At 33.4% G+C, this 19,359-nt stretch overlaps 1 protein-coding gene and 10 non-coding genes across 11 annotated transcripts; all 11 read right to left on the reverse strand.

The window, feature by feature from the left end:
* Window positions 1-151: 151 nt before the first annotated feature.
* Window positions 152-269, reverse strand: LOC143081161 (U5 spliceosomal RNA). The gene has a single exon (XR_012979895.1). It is a non-coding gene; the product is annotated as a U5 spliceosomal RNA (small nuclear RNA).
* A 678-nt stretch (window positions 270-947) lies between these two features.
* Window positions 948-1,065, reverse strand: LOC143081163 (U5 spliceosomal RNA). Its single transcript, XR_012979896.1, has one exon. It is a non-coding gene; the product is annotated as a U5 spliceosomal RNA (small nuclear RNA).
* A 678-nt stretch (window positions 1,066-1,743) lies between these two features.
* Window positions 1,744-1,861, reverse strand: LOC143081164 (U5 spliceosomal RNA). Its single transcript, XR_012979897.1, has one exon. It is a non-coding gene; the product is annotated as a U5 spliceosomal RNA (small nuclear RNA).
* Window positions 1,862-2,539: 678 nt separating this feature from the next.
* On the reverse strand, window positions 2,540-2,657 carry LOC143081165 (U5 spliceosomal RNA). The gene has a single exon (XR_012979898.1). It is a non-coding gene; the product is annotated as a U5 spliceosomal RNA (small nuclear RNA).
* A 678-nt stretch (window positions 2,658-3,335) lies between these two features.
* On the reverse strand, window positions 3,336-3,453 carry LOC143081166 (U5 spliceosomal RNA). Its single transcript, XR_012979899.1, has one exon. It is a non-coding gene; the product is annotated as a U5 spliceosomal RNA (small nuclear RNA).
* Window positions 3,454-4,131: 678 nt separating this feature from the next.
* LOC143081167 (U5 spliceosomal RNA) lies at window positions 4,132-4,249 on the reverse strand. Its single transcript, XR_012979900.1, has one exon. It is a non-coding gene; the product is annotated as a U5 spliceosomal RNA (small nuclear RNA).
* Window positions 4,250-4,927: 678 nt separating this feature from the next.
* Window positions 4,928-5,045, reverse strand: LOC143081169 (U5 spliceosomal RNA). Its single transcript, XR_012979902.1, has one exon. It is a non-coding gene; the product is annotated as a U5 spliceosomal RNA (small nuclear RNA).
* Window positions 5,046-5,723: 678 nt separating this feature from the next.
* Window positions 5,724-5,841, reverse strand: LOC143081170 (U5 spliceosomal RNA). The gene has a single exon (XR_012979903.1). It is a non-coding gene; the product is annotated as a U5 spliceosomal RNA (small nuclear RNA).
* A 678-nt stretch (window positions 5,842-6,519) lies between these two features.
* LOC143081171 (U5 spliceosomal RNA) lies at window positions 6,520-6,637 on the reverse strand. The gene has a single exon (XR_012979904.1). It is a non-coding gene; the product is annotated as a U5 spliceosomal RNA (small nuclear RNA).
* A 678-nt stretch (window positions 6,638-7,315) lies between these two features.
* On the reverse strand, window positions 7,316-7,433 carry LOC143081172 (U5 spliceosomal RNA). Its single transcript, XR_012979905.1, has one exon. It is a non-coding gene; the product is annotated as a U5 spliceosomal RNA (small nuclear RNA).
* Window positions 7,434-9,766: 2,333 nt separating this feature from the next.
* Window positions 9,767-12,122, reverse strand: LOC143081065 (uncharacterized). The gene is made up of 3 exons (XM_076257300.1): window positions 12,054-12,122; window positions 11,787-11,846; window positions 9,767-10,851 (listed from the first exon to the last, which is right to left on the reverse strand). The coding sequence occupies exons 1-3, from the start codon at window positions 12,120-12,122 to the stop codon at window positions 9,775-9,777; spliced, it is 1,206 nt and encodes a 401-aa protein (XP_076113415.1). The 3' UTR covers window positions 9,767-9,774.
* Between the last annotated feature and the right edge of the window lie 7,237 nt (window positions 12,123-19,359).

Raw genomic sequence — 19,359 nt, forward strand, 5'->3', positions numbered from 1 at the left:
TAGAAATAAGTCTATAATAGTCAGTGTTTTCGATTTTTTTTTACATGTGGTCTTTTTTCTAGGTAATGCTACATTTGATGGAGAGAGATAAAAAAAAAATTAATAGCGAGGAAAAGGGGGGACCAAGCTGCATATTTCATGTTGTTTATGTTACCCACGTAAAGTGGGTGTAGAGAAATTGTCTATAGACTCATTAATTGTTCCTCTCCACGGATATCTTTAGTAAAAGGCGAAAGATATATTCGTGGTTTGAAGAGAAACCAGAGTAACTCGACTTGCACAAACATTGAATATACAGAATAATGTAAATGTTTTCTGAGAGAAGGTGTTTGCGAAAATGAACTTTTTGCAAACATCCTTAAATTCTACACAATAAGTATCTACACATGGCACATTTATGCCGTAGAACCATGTTGGCAATTTATGAATTTGATAGATTTTTCATATTTTTGTTGTGTAACAACGTGATCATATTACAACCGAATGGAGCCACGGCAATGTACATACACACAGTATAAGAACGAATATACAACGTATGCGTAATGAAATCATGTATTTCACTTTGTCAAAACACGCTAAGCTATAGAAAACAACTTATTGGATGGAAAAACATGCTCTTAAACTAATCGCTACTTTGCCGTGAATAAACTCAAACTGAAACGCTACAGAGAAGAGTAGCGTCATGGCGCATGGCGCACGCAAAGAAATCTCCGTAAATCACTCTCTTTATATTGGGCATGACAAACTTCTGCAAGTGCTTCTTTCTAATTTCTTTGCTTCCCCTCTAAGCACGAACTAGAAATAAGTCTATAATAGTCAGTGTTTTCGATTTTTTTTTACATGTGGTCTTTTTTCTAGGTAATGCTACATTTGATGGAGAGAGATAAAAAAAAAATTAATAGCGAGGAAAAGGGGGGACCAAGCTGCATATTTCATGTTGTTTATGTTACCCACGTAAAGTGGGTGTAGAGAAATTGTCTATAGACTCATTAATTGTTCCTCTCCACGGATATCTTTAGTAAAAGGCGAAAGATATATTCGTGGTTTGAAGAGAAACCAGAGTAACTCGACTTGCACAAACATTGAATATACAGAATAATGTAAATGTTTTCTGAGAGAAGGTGTTTGCGAAAATGAACTTTTTGCAAACATCCTTAAGTTCTACACAATAAGTATCTACACATGGCACATTTATGCCGTAGAACCATGTTGGCAATTTATGAATTTGATAGATTTTTCATATTTTTGTTGTGTAACAACGTGATCATATTACAACCGAATGGAGCCACGGCAATGCACATACACACAGTATAAGAACGAATATACAACGTATGCGTAATGAAATCATGTATTTCACTTTGTCAAAACACGCTAAGCTATAGAAAACAACTTATTGGATGGAAAAACATGCTCTTAAACTAATCGCTACTTTGCCGTGAATAAACTCAAACTGAAACGCTACAGAGAAGAGTAGCGTCATGGCGCATGGCGCACGCAAAGAAATCTCCGTAAATCACTCTCTTTATATTGGGCATGACAAACTTCTGCAAGTGCTTCTTTCTAATTTCTTTGCTTCCCCTCTAAGCACGAACTAGAAATAAGTCTATAATAGTCAGTGTTTTCGATTTTTTTTTACATGTGGTCTTTTTTCTAGGTAATGCTACATTTGATGGAGAGAGATAAAAAAAAAATTAATAGCGAGGAAAAGGGGGGACCAAGCTGCATATTTCATGTTGTTTATGTTACCCACGTAAAGTGGGTGTAGAGAAATTGTCTATAGACTCATTAATTGTTCCTCTCCACGGATATCTTTAGTAAAAGGCGAAAGATATATTCGTGGTTTGAAGAGAAACCAGAGTAACTCGACTTGCACAAACATTGAATATACAGAATAATGTAAATGTTTTCTGAGAGAAGGTGTTTGCGAAAATGAACTTTTTGCAAACATCCTTAAATTCTACACAATAAGTATCTACACATGGCACATTTATGCCGTAGAACCATGTTGGCAATTTATGAATTTGATAGATTTTTCATATTTTTGTTGTGTAACAACGTGATCATATTACAACCGAATGGAGCCACGGCAATGCACATACACACAGTATAAGAACGAATATACAACGTATGCGTAATGAAATCATGTATTTCACTTTGTCAAAACACGCTAAGCTATAGAAAACAACTTATTGGATGGAAAAACATGCTCTTAAACTAATCGCTACTTTGCCGTGAATAAACTCAAACTGAAACGCTACAGAGAAGAGTAGCGTCATGGCGCATGGCGCACGCAAAGAAATCTCCGTAAATCACTCTCTTTATATTGGGCATGACAAACTTCTGCAAGTGCTTCTTTCTAATTTCTTTGCTTCCCCTCTAAGCACGAACTAGAAATAAGTCTATAATAGTCAGTGTTTTCGATTTTTTTTTACATGTGGTCTTTTTTCTAGGTAATGCTACATTTGATGGAGAGAGATAAAAAAAAAATTAATAGCGAGGAAAAGGGGGGACCAAGCTGCATATTTCATGTTGTTTATGTTACCCACGTAAAGTGGGTGTAGAGAAATTGTCTATAGACTCATTAATTGTTCCTCTCCACGGATATCTTTAGTAAAAGGCGAAAGATATATTCGTGGTTTGAAGAGAAACCAGAGTAACTCGACTTGCACAAACATTGAATATACAGAATAATGTAAATGTTTTCTGAGAGAAGGTGTTTGCGAAAATGAACTTTTTGCAAACATCCTTAAATTCTACACAATAAGTATCTACACATGGCACATTTATGCCGTAGAACCATGTTGGCAATTTATGAATTTGATAGATTTTTCATATTTTTGTTGTGTAACAACGTGATCATATTACAACCGAATGGAGCCACGGCAATGCACATACACACAGTATAAGAACGAATATACAACGTATGCGTAATGAAATCATGTATTTCACTTTGTCAAAACACGCTAAGCTATAGAAAACAACTTATTGGATGGAAAAACATGCTCTTAAACTAATCGCTACTTTGCCGTGAATAAACTCAAACTGAAACGCTACAGAGAAGAGTAGCGTCATGGCGCATGGCGCACGCAAAGAAATCTCCGTAAATCACTCTCTTTATATTGGGCATGACAAACTTCTGCAAGTGCTTCTTTCTAATTTCTTTGCTTCCCCTCTAAGCACGAACTAGAAATAAGTCTATAATAGTCAGTGTTTTCGATTTTTTTTTACATGTGGTCTTTTTTCTAGGTAATGCTACATTTGATGGAGAGAGATAAAAAAAAAATTAATAGCGAGGAAAAGGGGGGACCAAGCTGCATATTTCATGTTGTTTATGTTACCCACGTAAAGTGGGTGTAGAGAAATTGTCTATAGACTCATTAATTGTTCCTCTCCACGGATATCTTTAGTAAAAGGCGAAAGATATATTCGTGGTTTGAAGAGAAACCAGAGTAACTCGACTTGCACAAACATTGAATATACAGAATAATGTAAATGTTTTCTGAGAGAAGGTGTTTGCGAAAATGAACTTTTTGCAAACATCCTTAAATTCTACACAATAAGTATCTACACATGGCACATTTATGCCGTAGAACCATGTTGGCAATTTATGAATTTGATAGATTTTTCATATTTTTGTTGTGTAACAACGTGATCATATTACAACCGAATGGAGCCACGGCAATGCACATACACACAGTATAAGAACGAATATACAACGTATGCGTAATGAAATCATGTATTTCACTTTGTCAAAACACGCTAAGCTATAGAAAACAACTTATTGGATGGAAAAACATGCTCTTAAACTAATCGCTACTTTGCCGTGAATAAACTCAAACTGAAACGCTACAGAGAAGAGTAGCGTCATGGCGCATGGCGCACGCAAAGAAATCTCCGTAAATCACTCTCTTTATATTGGGCATGACAAACTTCTGCAAGTGCTTCTTTCTAATTTCTTTGCTTCCCCTCTAAGCACGAACTAGAAATAAGTCTATAATAGTCAGTGTTTTCGATTTTTTTTTACATGTGGTCTTTTTTCTAGGTAATGCTACATTTGATGGAGAGAGATAAAAAAAAAATTAATAGCGAGGAAAAGGGGGGACCAAGCTGCATATTTCATGTTGTTTATGTTACCCACGTAAAGTGGGTGTAGAGAAATTGTCTATAGACTCATTAATTGTTCCTCTCCACGGATATCTTTAGTAAAAGGCGAAAGATATATTCGTGGTTTGAAGAGAAACCAGAGTAACTCGACTTGCACAAACATTGAATATACAGAATAATGTAAATGTTTTCTGAGAGAAGGTGTTTGCGAAAATGAACTTTTTGCAAACATCCTTAAATTCTACACAATAAGTATCTACACATGGCACATTTATGCCGTAGAACCATGTTGGCAATTTATGAATTTGATAGATTTTTCATATTTTTGTTGTGTAACAACGTGATCATATTACAACCGAATGGAGCCACGGCAATGCACATACACACAGTATAAGAACGAATATACAACGTATGCGTAATGAAATCATGTATTTCACTTTGTCAAAACACGCTAAGCTATAGAAAACAACTTATTGGATGGAAAAACATGCTCTTAAACTAATCGCTACTTTGCCGTGAATAAACTCAAACTGAAACGCTACAGAGAAGAGTAGCGTCATGGCGCATGGCGCACGCAAAGAAATCTCCGTAAATCACTCTCTTTATATTGGGCATGACAAACTTCTGCAAGTGCTTCTTTCTAATTTCTTTGCTTCCCCTCTAAGCACGAACTAGAAATAAGTCTATAATAGTCAGTGTTTTCGATTTTTTTTTACATGTGGTCTTTTTTCTAGGTAATGCTACATTTGATGGAGAGAGATAAAAAAAAAATTAATAGCGAGGAAAAGGGGGGACCAAGCTGCATATTTCATGTTGTTTATGTTACCCACGTAAAGTGGGTGTAGAGAAATTGTCTATAGACTCATTAATTGTTCCTCTCCACGGATATCTTTAGTAAAAGGCGAAAGATATATTCGTGGTTTGAAGAGAAACCAGAGTAACTCGACTTGCACAAACATTGAATATACAGAATAATGTAAATGTTTTCTGAGAGAAGGTGTTTGCGAAAATGAACTTTTTGCAAACATCCTTAAATTCTACACAATAAGTATCTACACATGGCACATTTATGCCGTAGAACCATGTTGGCAATTTATGAATTTGATAGATTTTTCATATTTTTGTTGTGTAACAACGTGATCATATTACAACCGAATGGAGCCACGGCAATGCACATACACACAGTATAAGAACGAATATACAACGTATGCGTAATGAAATCATGTATTTCACTTTGTCAAAACACGCTAAGCTATAGAAAACAACTTATTGGATGGAAAAACATGCTCTTAAACTAATCGCTACTTTGCCGTGAATAAACTCAAACTGAAACGCTACAGAGAAGAGTAGCGTCATGGCGCATGGCGCACGCAAAGAAATCTCCGTAAATCACTCTCTTTATATTGGGCATGACAAACTTCTGCAAGTGCTTCTTTCTAATTTCTTTGCTTCCCCTCTAAGCACGAACTAGAAATAAGTCTATAATAGTCAGTGTTTTCGATTTTTTTTTACATGTGGTCTTTTTTCTAGGTAATGCTACATTTGATGGAGAGAGATAAAAAAAAAATTAATAGCGAGGAAAAGGGGGGACCAAGCTGCATATTTCATGTTGTTTATGTTACCCACGTAAAGTGGGTGTAGAGAAATTGTCTATAGACTCATTAATTGTTCCTCTCCACGGATATCTTTAGTAAAAGGCGAAAGATATATTCGTGGTTTGAAGAGAAACCAGAGTAACTCGACTTGCACAAACATTGAATATACAGAATAATGTAAATGTTTTCTGAGAGAAGGTGTTTGCGAAAATGAACTTTTTGCAAACATCCTTAAATTCTACACAATAAGTATCTACACATGGCACATTTATGCCGTAGAACCATGTTGGCAATTTATGAATTTGATAGATTTTTCATATTTTTGTTGTGTAACAACGTGATCATATTACAACCGAATGGAGCCACGGCAATGCACATACACACAGTATAAGAACGAATATACAACGTATGCGTAATGAAATCATGTATTTCACTTTGTCAAAACACGCTAAGCTATAGAAAACAACTTATTGGATGGAAAAACATGCTCTTAAACTAATCGCTACTTTGCCGTGAATAAACTCAAACTGAAACGCTACAGAGAAGAGTAGCGTCATGGCGCATGGCGCACGCAAAGAAATCTCCGTAAATCACTCTCTTTATATTGGGCATGACAAACTTCTGCAAGTGCTTCTTTCTAATTTCTTTGCTTCCCCTCTAAGCACGAACTAGAAATAAGTCTATAATAGTCAGTGTTTTCGATTTTTTTTTACATGTGGTCTTTTTTCTAGGTAATGCTACATTTGATGGAGAGAGATAAAAAAAAAATTAATAGCGAGGAAAAGGGGGGACCAAGCTGCATATTTCATGTTGTTTATGTTACCCACGTAAAGTGGGTGTAGAGAAATTGTCTATAGACTCATTAATTGTTCCTCTCCACGGATATCTTTAGTAAAAGGCGAAAGATATATTCGTGGTTTGAAGAGAAACCAGAGTAACTCGACTTGCACAAACATTGAATATACAGAATAATGTAAATGTTTTCTGAGAGAAGGTGTTTGCGAAAATGAACTTTTTGCAAACATCCTTAAATTCTACACAATAAGTATCTACACATGGCACATTTATGCCGTAGAACCATGTTGGCAATTTATGAATTTGATAGATTTTTCATATTTTTGTTGTGTAACAACGTGATCATATTACAACCGAATGGAGCCACGGCAATGCACATACACACAGTATAAGAACGAATATACAACGTATGCGTAATGAAATCATGTATTTCACTTTGTCAAAACACGCTAAGCTATAGAAAACAACTTATTGGATGGAAAAACATGCTCTTAAACTAATCGCTACTTTGCCGTGAATAAACTCAAACTGAAACGCTACAGAGAAGAGTAGCGTCATGGCGCATGGCGCACGCAAAGAAATCTCCGTAAATCACTCTCTTTATATTGGGCATGACAAACTTCTGCAAGTGCTTCTTTCTAATTTCTTTGCTTCCCCTCTAAGCACGAACTAGAAATAAGTCTATAATAGTCAGTGTTTTCGATTTTTTTTTACATGTGGTCTTTTTTCTAGGTAATGCTACATTTGATGGAGAGAGATAAAAAAAAAATTAATAGCGAGGAAAAGGGGGGACCAAGCTGCATATTTCATGTTGTTTATGTTACCCACGTAAAGTGGGTGTAGAGAAATTGTCTATAGACTCATTAATTGTTCCTCTCCACGGATATCTTTAGTAAAAGGCGAAAGATATATTCGTGGTTTGAAGAGAAACCAGAGTAACTCGACTTGCACAAACATTGAATATACAGAATAATGTAAATGTTTTCTGAGAGAAGGTGTTTGCGAAAATGAACTTTTTGCAAACATCCTTAAATTCTACACAATAAGTATCTACACATGGCATTTTTGGGCATTGACATGGCCTTGTTTACAAACACTATAGATTCGCCCTTCATTCCTTTACTGACCCCATTACTTTTTAATCATGTAGTAAAAAAAGGTACATTCAGCATTCATTTTTAAGATTTTTTTTGGGTCCCTTTTTTTGACTCTTATGTTGATCAATCTATCAAAAATTATTTATTACAAAATTATCTGCCAATCAGAAGAGCACAGGACTTCAGTTCTATACAGAAAGCTCTCCCCCAAATGGGCGGTCCCAGATGACGTATATTTCTCTCCGAATTTACCCCTATACATAAATAAAGAAGGAATGAATTGGGATAGTGAATGAAAAAATAAGAAAAACAGTGTTTGAACAGGGACTTTATGTGTAGACAACGAAATCAAAGGGGGATAATTATGTTTTTGGAGTTTAGTACGCCAGGAACGTCGTGAAGATACATATACTTGTATAAAGCAAATCGAAATTATTGAAAATAAATTAATGTAACTGTTATAAGACAAAATAGAATATTAGGCAAAATCGGGTTTTTATTTGTTAATAGAATTAATTGATAAGGATTGCCTTTTCAACGGTAGATTATCGTACAGACTTCAGCAATGAGGGAAAAAACATACAGTATAGTATGTAATAAAAGACTCGAAATGTGTCACACTCAAACGAAAAAACTAAGGTGAAATTTTGAGGTTGCGTCGCATGGTTTTTCTCACTTTGCATTTAAATAAGTATAGAAACAGATCAGTGTGGATAGTATGTTTTGATGTTTGACAGTGTTTTTTGAAAATTATTTGTTTGAAGAAGAGGTCTTATTTAACAAAATATTATTTGCCCCTTCGTAAAAGCAAAACACTTGCATCTTCGTTGGTATTTTTTATAAAACAATATGAAAGTTAAACTATTTTTTTTCTATCTGTCTTTAATACGTTTAGATAGAGGAGTTCTTTGATTGTTAATACATATGATGTAGTAATCAAGCAGATCGTTTGAATTTTTAGACTACACATATGATCAACACCGCCTCCGGAGTAACTGTTTTCCTCTTGAGAACACACATTCAGTAAAAGGTCCCACGAGAACACATGATAAAAGTTACTTATTAGTTACGTTTTATTAACCGTGGAATATAGGTTAACAATTTTGAAAGAGGTTTCGTCGAGCATTTGGCAGTTCAAGCAATGATACTTTGATTTTTTTTACTATATTGGCCACAACTCGAGTATCCATTTAGGGGAAGCAACCCAACTTCTTCATATTTAGTTTGAAATCCAAAGGAACATAAAACATGATATAAATTTACTGTAACAGTTGTTTGAAATTTTTAGATTTCAATTTTCTTTAACGTCAGCTTATAAAAGACCATATACTGACATGTAAATTATAACATATTCAAGTAAAAGTAAAATAAATATCATAATAAATGTTCTTTTAAATTACTATCTATTATCCTAAGTAATGTTTGTGTTTTCCAAAATTCTTTTTTGAAAGTCCTTGTTATCGTTGTACAGTTTTTAACTTTAACTACATGTATACAGTGATACGTGTTTTATTTTAATTCATATGTTATAACCAAAATTAGTTTTCGGTAGTTTTGTAATAAGTGTCCATCTGATGAGTTAAGCCTTTTTCAACTGATTTTTATAGTTCGTTTTTATGTTGTACTAGCTGTTATACCACTGTTCCAGGTTAGGGGGAAGATTGGGATCCCGCTAACATGTTTAACCCCGCCATAATATTATTTATGTATGTACCTGTCCCAAGTCAGGAGCCTGTAATTCAGTGGTTGTCGTTTGTTTATGTGTTACATATTTGTTTTTCGTTCATTTTTTTTTATACATAAATGAGGTTAGTTTTCTCGTTTGAATTGTTTTACATTGTCTTATCGGGGCCTTTTATAGCTGACTTTAGCCGTATGGTGACCTATAGTTGTTAATGTCTGTGTCATTTTGGTCTCTTGTGGACAGTTGTCTCATTGGAAATCATACCACATCTTCTTTTTTTATATGTATAGGTTTAAATTGTCTAACAAAAAAATATGTGCCATGACCCCTTTTTTAAGGAGAGTAAATCTATCATATTAAACTTATCTTTTGAAACAGGGTACACATAGATCGATCCTCAAGTACACCACATAATTAAAAGTGTAGTATTGTCGCAAAAATAATGATTTAATCTATATCAGAGTGAATACAACATGTCTAAAATTTTATTATATAAAGATCACAATTTAAAAAAATTTGATTTAACAAAAGATTGAGCATTAAACACACGCTTAGGTTCAGTTTCATAACCGAATAACAAACAATCATTTTCAACAACTTGTTTTAACCTCATCAATGTCTGTCTTGGAACTGTTGAATATGCTTCGCTAAAAGCATCTTGTTTATTATTTTTTTTAGAAACATCAGATTTTGATGATTTGTATGCCTCTAACACGGTCTTGATGAATTTACTTTTTGTCAATTTGACAACAGTGTCTGGTTTAAATGGTATTACTATTTGACGACTAAGTATTCCCTTTATTTGTAATTGTCTCCATATTCTTAGTACTGCATCATACATAGTCATACATTTTAAAATTTTAGTTTTGAATTGAAACAGTCTATTTGCAATGTTTATTATTTCATTAATTGATGAGTTTGAAAGCATATATTCAAACTGGTTTCTAATGTTGTTGTCCATTTTAAGAGTATCTAAAATGAATTTAGAATCATTTCGGAACGTCTCCATTTTTCCGATATAATCAATTTTGTGTTCACAAGGTGCACAGTGTTCATACATTGAGAAAAAATGACGGTCTCGTCTGTCCGGTGTCTTTTCCAATGCAATTATGTAATTGATAAATTCGGCAAATGTGACGTCATGGCCACACGACCTTTTAGCTTCAGGGTAACTGAGGCGTTTTGCAGGAATACCGACAGCCTTCCAATACATAACATTTGGATTAAATAATTTATCTATATATCCAGAAAACAGTCGATTATAAGGATCTCGAACAAACAAGAATTTAAAATAATGTTTGAATTTGTCTTCTGCTACCCCAAGATTGGTAATGCTTGGTAGTCCCCTTGTTCCTGGTGTTGTCTGGTTGAATATGATCCTTTTCCAGAACGTTGAAGCTGCCTTTTGAATTTGACAGAATATTAAATTATGACGATCACTAACAAATGTGTTGAAAATGTAAGGATTCCTCTTCGACTTATGTTTGAAGGTATTTGGTTTCTGTTTACAAATTCTCGACAGCCTATCTAGTCTTTGTTTATTATTATCTAGATTGATAAGCTCCGTATTCAATACCTGTAATACAGTATACACTTTTTAATAATATGATAAAAATTCAAATAGTTTTTAACCAGTGTTTAGAACATATAAAAAAATATGAAGATAACGAAATCAGACCATAAAGCTAGTTAAAAAGCTGTCCCTGTATGACATAAGTAAAAACAACTTGTGGAGAGTTGTCTCATTGGCAATCATGTCACATCTTCTTTTTTTATATTCAAACAAGAAATTGACGGGCTAAATTAATTTCAAAACAATAAACGTAAAACAAATATGTTATGCAGGAAAAAAATTACAACCACAAATTACAAGCTCCTTGATAGGAACACACAGGATGTGGCGGGGTTAAACCTGTTTACTGGTGCCAAACCCATTCCTTAACCGTGGACAAAGAGGCACAGAAAACAATCTATATAGAAATCTGTTGAAAATTGCTTGTCTCATTATATCGAAACAAAACACACAAAAAACTACTCACAAAAGGACTTAAGGCATAGAGCACACATAGCTCAAATTCAAGTCAAGCTCTAATGATATTAGTTAATGTTCTCATCAATGATCGAAAGATCAAAAGGAGGATTAAAGTTATAACGATAACAAGAAGCAATCACACATTCCGAACAGAACATGCCGTTTTTGTTGAAGACCGTACTTTAACCTATAATGATTTACTTTTTACAAACCAATGATATGTGTTGTTTTTCAATTCCAACTATGATAACAAATAACTTTCACACGTTACTGTATAATACACAGCCACTCACGGTCGAAATAGGGACGTTAGAATCTGATGTTGCGCGTAGAGAAAGTGACACAATCTCCGACCTTGATAAACCCTAGAAAGTTTAACAATACAAAAGGGTTCCGTAGCTGGCCAGTTGTAAAACGCAATTTTGTCACTATCTAAAACACCTCCATTAAGGAACATGTGATGATTGTAAAAGACTCACCTTTGTGGCTGTGGTACTGTAGTCGTCGTTTTTGCAACTACCACATTCGGTAGTGGATGCCTGAAATACAAGAAATTTGAAACAATGCTTTTGGTACCAAAAGTATGATTTGTTTCAAGATCGACCCTGAATGTCTAGAGCTAAAATGTATAAACTCATCTATGCAAGTCATCAATTGACACTTTAAATTTGTAAATTTTGTACATTTTTCAAACCAGATTTCACGCAAATTAAAAAAAAAAACCGCATAATTTAAATCAATTTTACATTGTTATCTTTATCATTGGCTTTGTAGCCAGTGCATGCACGTGGACTCAACATGACCAATTGTACCATTGACTCTATGGCCAGTGCTCGTGAACTACAAATGACCGATTGAACAATTAAATCGGTAACAAGTGATCTCGAACTACAAATGGTCAAAGATATCCTTAGGCTGATAGCTGTAGCATTAGTCGTTAGCCCGTCAGCAATTTGTTGTGCTTTGAAATGATTTTCTATTTGACTTTATTGCTCAGCAAAGCCTGAGACTTTATTGTTTTTTGTTTCGAGCACCCCTCATGAGAAGTTATTAGCCTGCGCATGTGATACATGTACATATCGAAATATCTAGAACCAAAAAGTGGTAAACAGTTGATGTTGCTGAGTCATTAGTTTTTCATGTAGTGGTCGTCTTTTCGTCATATTTCGTTTATGACTAATATTTGTCGGTCTCTCTCACACTTATGACTAATATTTGTCGGTCTCTCTCACACTTATGACTAATATTTGTCGGTCTCTCTCACACTTATGACTAATATTTGTCGGTCTCTCTCCCACTTATGAGTTCTGGTTCTCCCTTTGATACATTTGTACATCTTTAATATGTCAATGTTTGTATCTTGTCAGTTTGTTTTAGTACGTAGTGAAAGTGTTCTCAAAGAATTCGATTGTACATGTACCAGAATATCTAAAGCATTTCAACTGATGTATGCAAATGACTAAACTGCTTTTAATTTAAACGGAAGGAGTTATTATATTAGTCAAATTTGATACACATCTAAAATGGTTATATGTTCAAAATATCAACTTGCTCAATTCCACCTCTTTTCTTAAATATCTCTTTGGGTTGTGATTTGATCATAATGTGATGCTAGGACAAATACTAGTACACATCGCGTCTTACATATGTTTGCGCCTGTCCCAAGTCAGGAGCCTCTGGCCTGTGCTAGCCTTTCGTGTTCTTTTTTTTTTTAATTTTAGTTCATTTATATGTTTTTGAGTTTAGTATAAGGTTCATTTTCACTTTATAGAGCAGGATTTTCTCGCTGTGTTGAAGAAACATTGGGGATCTTGGGCTTTTTCTGCTCTATGGTCGGGTTGTTGTCTTTTTGACAGATTCCCCATTTCTATTTTCATCTTCCTATGTTTCTTTACACCATTGAACAGGCCAGAACACCAAACACACACCAGCAATCTAGACTATTATAGGGAAATACTTGAAGTATACTTACATTTATTTTAATCATGGGTTCTGTAATAGATTTCATTTTTTTGAAATCAAGGTAAAGTCTTCTTTCTTGCGTGTGATGCCAATTGGTCAATTCTGAGTAGGAAACTGGTAATTGGATAATTATACAATTATTTTCTATGACGTATTACAGAGACATCTGCGTAGCGTTTTTGACAGTTAAAAGTAAATTACAACATGCATTGTATAGTAGCATGTTTATGTTTCACAAAAAAAAAAAAAAACTTTTGACAGGATAAAAGGTTTTCATTCATAAGAAGAGATGTGATGTTATGTAATACCGTTTTAAAAATATTTGCCGAGAGTAACACTAACATGTGGTTTTTCAAATGTAAATTAAACGAAAAATCTTGTTTTACATCCACTATTTTTCAAATAAGAACCACTTAGATTCGCGTCAAGTAAATTTTAACATTTAATATTTTTCCGGATCATAAACGCACTTTATTTCATTTTGGTTAATTCCTAGTTTAAGATAATAACATACCCTTTTCTCTGAGAAGAAGACATATGGCCATCCCTGAAAAAACTGCCATGTAAATTTTAATTCGGCAGCGACACATCTTCATCTTTTGTTGATTTACGACACTAGCAGTATATTGCATTTTATATCGCTTTGTTTACATGTGTTTGATAAATATTGAATAATGCATATGCCATATATAATATTTAAGGCCATACAGAGGAAATTATCTTTAACATACTATAGATGGTGAACAAGTCGTTACTATTAATAAGTCTGTATTTTAAAACTGACGTAGTTTTAAATGAAAAAAAAACCAAACTTATTTATTAAGTACTTTCGAAGTGCTTGTCTCTGGATTTACCTTCACAAAAACCCCCAAAATCTAGAAAGCCAAAGATGTATAAACGTTTGACTAGCAAAGAAATTACAAGTTCAAAGAAGGGACATACAAAATAGTAAAAATAATGTAACAGTTGTAATATTCTTAAAGTATTAATAACTGTTACAATATATCTTACTAAACTTTATTTATTTAGTACTTCCGAAGTGCTTGTCTCTGGATTTACCTTCACAAAGAACCCAAAAATCTAGAAAGCCAAAGATGTATTAACATTAATTTTGACTAGGAAAGAAGTTATATGTTCAAACAAGGGACATACAAAAAATAGTAAAAATAATGTAACAGTTGTAATATTCTTAATTTATGAATAACAGTCACAACATATCTTACTAAACTTTAAATTGATCCCGTTTACTTTTAATAAATCACCGATAAGTATTAAAGTCATAAGCGTTAAAACAAAATGACTCATTAAGCATCTTTTAAGGCATAGATATATATATACCATAGCCGTATTTGGCACAACTTTTTGGAATTTTGGATCCCCAATGCTCTTAAACTTTGTACTGTTTAGCCTTATAAATATTTTGATGTGAGCGTCACTGATGAGTCTTATGTAGACGAAACGAGCGTCTGACGTACTATATTATAATCCTGGTACCTTTGATAACTAATCAAATCATTTTCCTTACGTAGGATTTTTGATTGATTGTGAATTTTTGCATTTTGTAGTTTGATTTAACGTGTTCTGTTATGTTCTGAATGGCTAGTTTTATTTGATGAATGCCATCAGTGGAGCAGAACATGGTTACCCTTTCGGAGCACCTGAGTTCTCCGGGTTTTAATTTGATTCGTCTTGCATATTTTCAAGTTTCAACTGTTGTGTTTAATTGACAGCTTTTTGTGTAAATTTTCTTTTTTGTTGTCGCTTTTTCTTTCCATATTTTTTTACTGTCAACTTTCTGTCTGTTCTTTAATTTTATACGACTGTCATACAAGTGAGAGGTTTAGCTAGCTATAAAACCAGGTTTAATCCACCATTTTCTACATAAGGACATCGACCTGTCAGAAATATGACAGTTGTTGTCCATTCGTTTGATGTGTTAGATCTTTTGATTTTGCCATTTGATTGGGGACTTTCTGTGTTGAATTTTCCTCGGAGTTCAGTATTTTTGTGATTTTCCTTTTTTCTCCTTTATACTCAATTGTCATCAAAACGCAATGTTAGTCACTAGCTGATATAAAAACAATCAGGTTTTGCTTTCAGAAAAAAACATATCTTTTTATAAGTAAAAAGTTAAGCTGTTCTAGTAAGGCATTACGTATATAATTGATTGGTTGTTGATGGCTAAAGGTCCAGTGGCAAATAGTGCATTCATGTTCTGGCTGAATTTCGTATAGTAATATAGTACACACTATAGGGGGAAAAGTCACATAATGACAATTTGTGCCAAATGTTGAATTTCTGAATCTAAAACCGCCTAAGGAAACTGAAAATACAATACTTAAGGTCTAACTATTATAATCATTTGTTCGTAATCTTTATTGATTGACTTTGAAATAACACACTGCTTACGGATTGATATGCAAACATATGGTTCAGATAAATACAAAATGTCTTTTTAAAGAATATTTCCTGTACATACAACGGACATAATGCAACGAGGACGTTGACGCATGTTTTCAAAGTTATTCTACCATGAACTGATTTTTTTTTGATTTCACTATTGATTTGTGTATATGACTAAATACGACGTTGTTTTATCAACAAACATTAGAGCAATCTTATATAATAATAATGCAGCGTTTAATGATCATAAGATATCAAAACTGCTTTCAAGGTTAGACTGAATCCAAGGTGCCAAATTGTTTGAAAATGTATGCTGCTCATCGTTTTCCACTTGCAACTGTAACTCTTTATGGAGTCCCGTTTAATACCTGTTGTTTTTAAGTGTTAACACTAAATTATCTATAATTATCAACTACTTTTTGGTCACTTCTGAAATACGTCCAAATGTTATTGACTTAAATCATTATTGGATGTTAAACAAAATGAAATAGTTATTGGATGTTAAACAAAATGAAATAGTTATTGGATGTTAAACAAAATGAAATAGTTATTGGATGTTAAACGAAATCAATGTCGTTGTACAGTTGAACAGTTGAATCTGCTTAACAATTTATCCGATATATTTGCATAACCACGAATTAAAGCACTTTCATAGTATTTGTACGCAAAACCCTTTGGTAATTCGATGTAAGATAATCCGTTTACACAGTAAATATGCATTTTATAATGTAACATACTTTGAGTAGATAAACGTTGTACTTTGAAGTGAAAGACTTATATCAATATACATGTAATGTGTAACTTCTAAGGCATTTATATCAATATACATGTAATGTGTAACTTCTGAGGCATTTATATCAATATACATGTAATGTGTAACTTCTGAGGCATTTATATCAATATACATGTAATGTGTAACTTCTGAGGCATTTATATCAATATACATGTAATGTGTAACTTCTGAGGCATTTATATCAATATACATGTAATGTGTAACTTCTGAGGCATTTATATCATTAAAGGGGCATTAGCTGTCAAAGTCATGTTCCCCGATTAGAACTAAATTCTAATATAAGATTTATAACATACTAAAACGAATGCATATATTCAAATTACAAAAAGTTCCAAGGAAACATTAAAGGATGGATAGAAAATTATGATATTGAATCATTATTTCATAGATAGATATAGGAAGATGTGGTATGAGTGCCTATGAGACAATTCTCCATTCAAGTAACAATTTATAAAAGTAAACCATTATAGGTCAAGGTACGGCCTTCAACACAGAGCTTTGGCTCACACCGAACAGCAAGCTAAAAAGCTTATTTCAGACTGGACTCTATCTAGTTATTCATCGAGATGACGTACGAAGACTGCCGACAGCCATATAACCCTATATAAACATCAATATAAATATAAAAAGACGAACAGGTACGTGCAATCGTATAAGAACAATGTTTCTTGATCTGTTTGATTCATGATATAGATTTAAAAATGTGCATTAAATCATCATCGTTATACTATTTTAAAAAGATTTTTGAGGATCAGGATAAGTTAACGAAATAATTTTTCATGTCATCCCCTTTCTTACAAAATTGACATTCTATTTTTACGAATGAATTTTATGCTGAACATGCATCTCTACTGAAGGTAAAAAACAAAGTTTGCATGAATTAGGATGCAAATGAGCTCGAGGTTGAAATATTGACTTGCAAATCAAATTATACACGAGTGATTTTTTTTATGTATTATGATTTCTGGTCTTTGCGTCCGTCCGTCCGTCCGTTCGTTCGTTCGTTCGTTCTGGTCTGTCCCGCCTCAGGTTAAAGTTTTTGGTTAAAGCTTTTTATCAATGTAGTTATTCATGACGTTTAAGTCCAATCAAGTTGAAACTTAGTACACATGTTCCCTATGATATGATCTTTCTAATTCTAATGCCAATTTAGAGTTTTGATCCCCCATTTCACGGTCCACTGCACATAAAAATTAAAGTGCTGTTGGGGCATTCGTGTACTATGGACACATTCTTGTTTTTATCTCATTTTGTCGAAAAGGAACCAAACTGACTGCTGTTGCAGTGTTCCGCTTAATATTTGAAATAAAAAACTATCAGAGTATTTTTAATTTTCTGTCTAATTCATAGCTAATGTCCTATCAACGGCTTGATTCAATAAACCCTTGGTTTCACGATTTCCGTGAACAATACGTAATATTAAAATATCTTAATTATATATTTACACAATTCCACGATGATATACAATGTGTATGAAAAATAATTATAAGGTTCCAACTACATCTGGCAAAGTTCACCATAGATAAATTTAGCTATTCATTTTAGGTTCCTTTTAGTAATATAGCGCCTAATGTTTCGATGTATTTATATATCCCTTTCTTACAAATGTTCAGCTTTTCAAAGCTTTCCAGATGGTAAGGTAAATATAGAAAAGAGTTTTTAAGTAAACAAATAGTAAATGGCAAATATGTCATGCCATGTTCAGAACGAGAATAAATCAACAATAAATACAAAAGGTACAATGTAGGGATGAAGGTCGGTGAAATTTTGACTGCCACTTGAAAATGAGTGTATATTGGATAGTGATAGAAACTTGGGCTTGCAACAGGCCACCTATGGACCCCTCATTGAGTTGTTTCAATGATTCTAAAGTGCAGACAGCATGGCACTCACTCTACACGAGGCATTGGATTTATCATTCCAAATCTAATATAACCGGATGGGGCTGCGAACTTGATAAACATCATCTGAGTTTTATTTATTTCATGAGTTGATGTCAAGTGTCGTAAAAGTATAGGAACTACATAATTTGCAATTGGTATATGCACAATGTTAATATATTTATCGAAACAACTCCTACATTATATATATATATATATATATATATATATATATATATATATATATGGTGTTTATATATCTCAACTTGTACGATTCGCTCGTGTATGTAACAATGTATTAGATTTTAGCGAGAGAAATTTATGTATTACTGAAAAATTATTACACCAGGGTTTTCGATATCACAAACTGGTCAAAACATTTACTAAATTTTATCACCGGTATAAGGAAATAATTCGTAAATATAACTCAACATGCAGACATCTTATACGTTCAGGTATTTCACATCCAAAATTTTATGGAAATATTCTTTATAAAGCACAAAAATGTCAGTATTCTCCTCAGAAACTAACAAAACCTTTAAATAGACTTATTAAAAGGGGATATAGTTACGATACTGTTGTCAGGTCATTAAAGATTGCATATTTTGGCTTTAACATTGATTCACTGATAGGGTCTTTGCATCGGAACTAAACACATTTATTTCTAAAAAAACAGTTGTTGGCATGACACGGGTTATGTTCTTCTCATATATTTTATGATAGTATGATACTAAACCCCTAACGGGAGGGATTGTACCTGATATTCATATGATGAAGACATAATCTTTCAATCAGTTTAATTGAGGTCTGGAGCTGGCATGTCAGTTAACTGCTAGTAGTCTGTTGTTATTTATGTATTATTGTCATTTTATTTATTTTCTTTTGTTACATCTTTTGACATCAGACTCGGACTTCTCTTGAACTGAATTTTAATGTGCGTATTGTTATTCTTTTACTTTTCTACATTGGCTAGAGGTATAGGGGGAGGGTTGAGATCTCATAAACATGTTTAAC

Source organism: Mytilus galloprovincialis, chromosome 6, assembly GCF_965363235.1.
Source record: "Mytilus galloprovincialis chromosome 6, xbMytGall1.hap1.1, whole genome shotgun sequence".
NCBI lineage: Eukaryota > Metazoa > Mollusca > Bivalvia > Mytilida > Mytilidae > Mytilus > Mytilus galloprovincialis.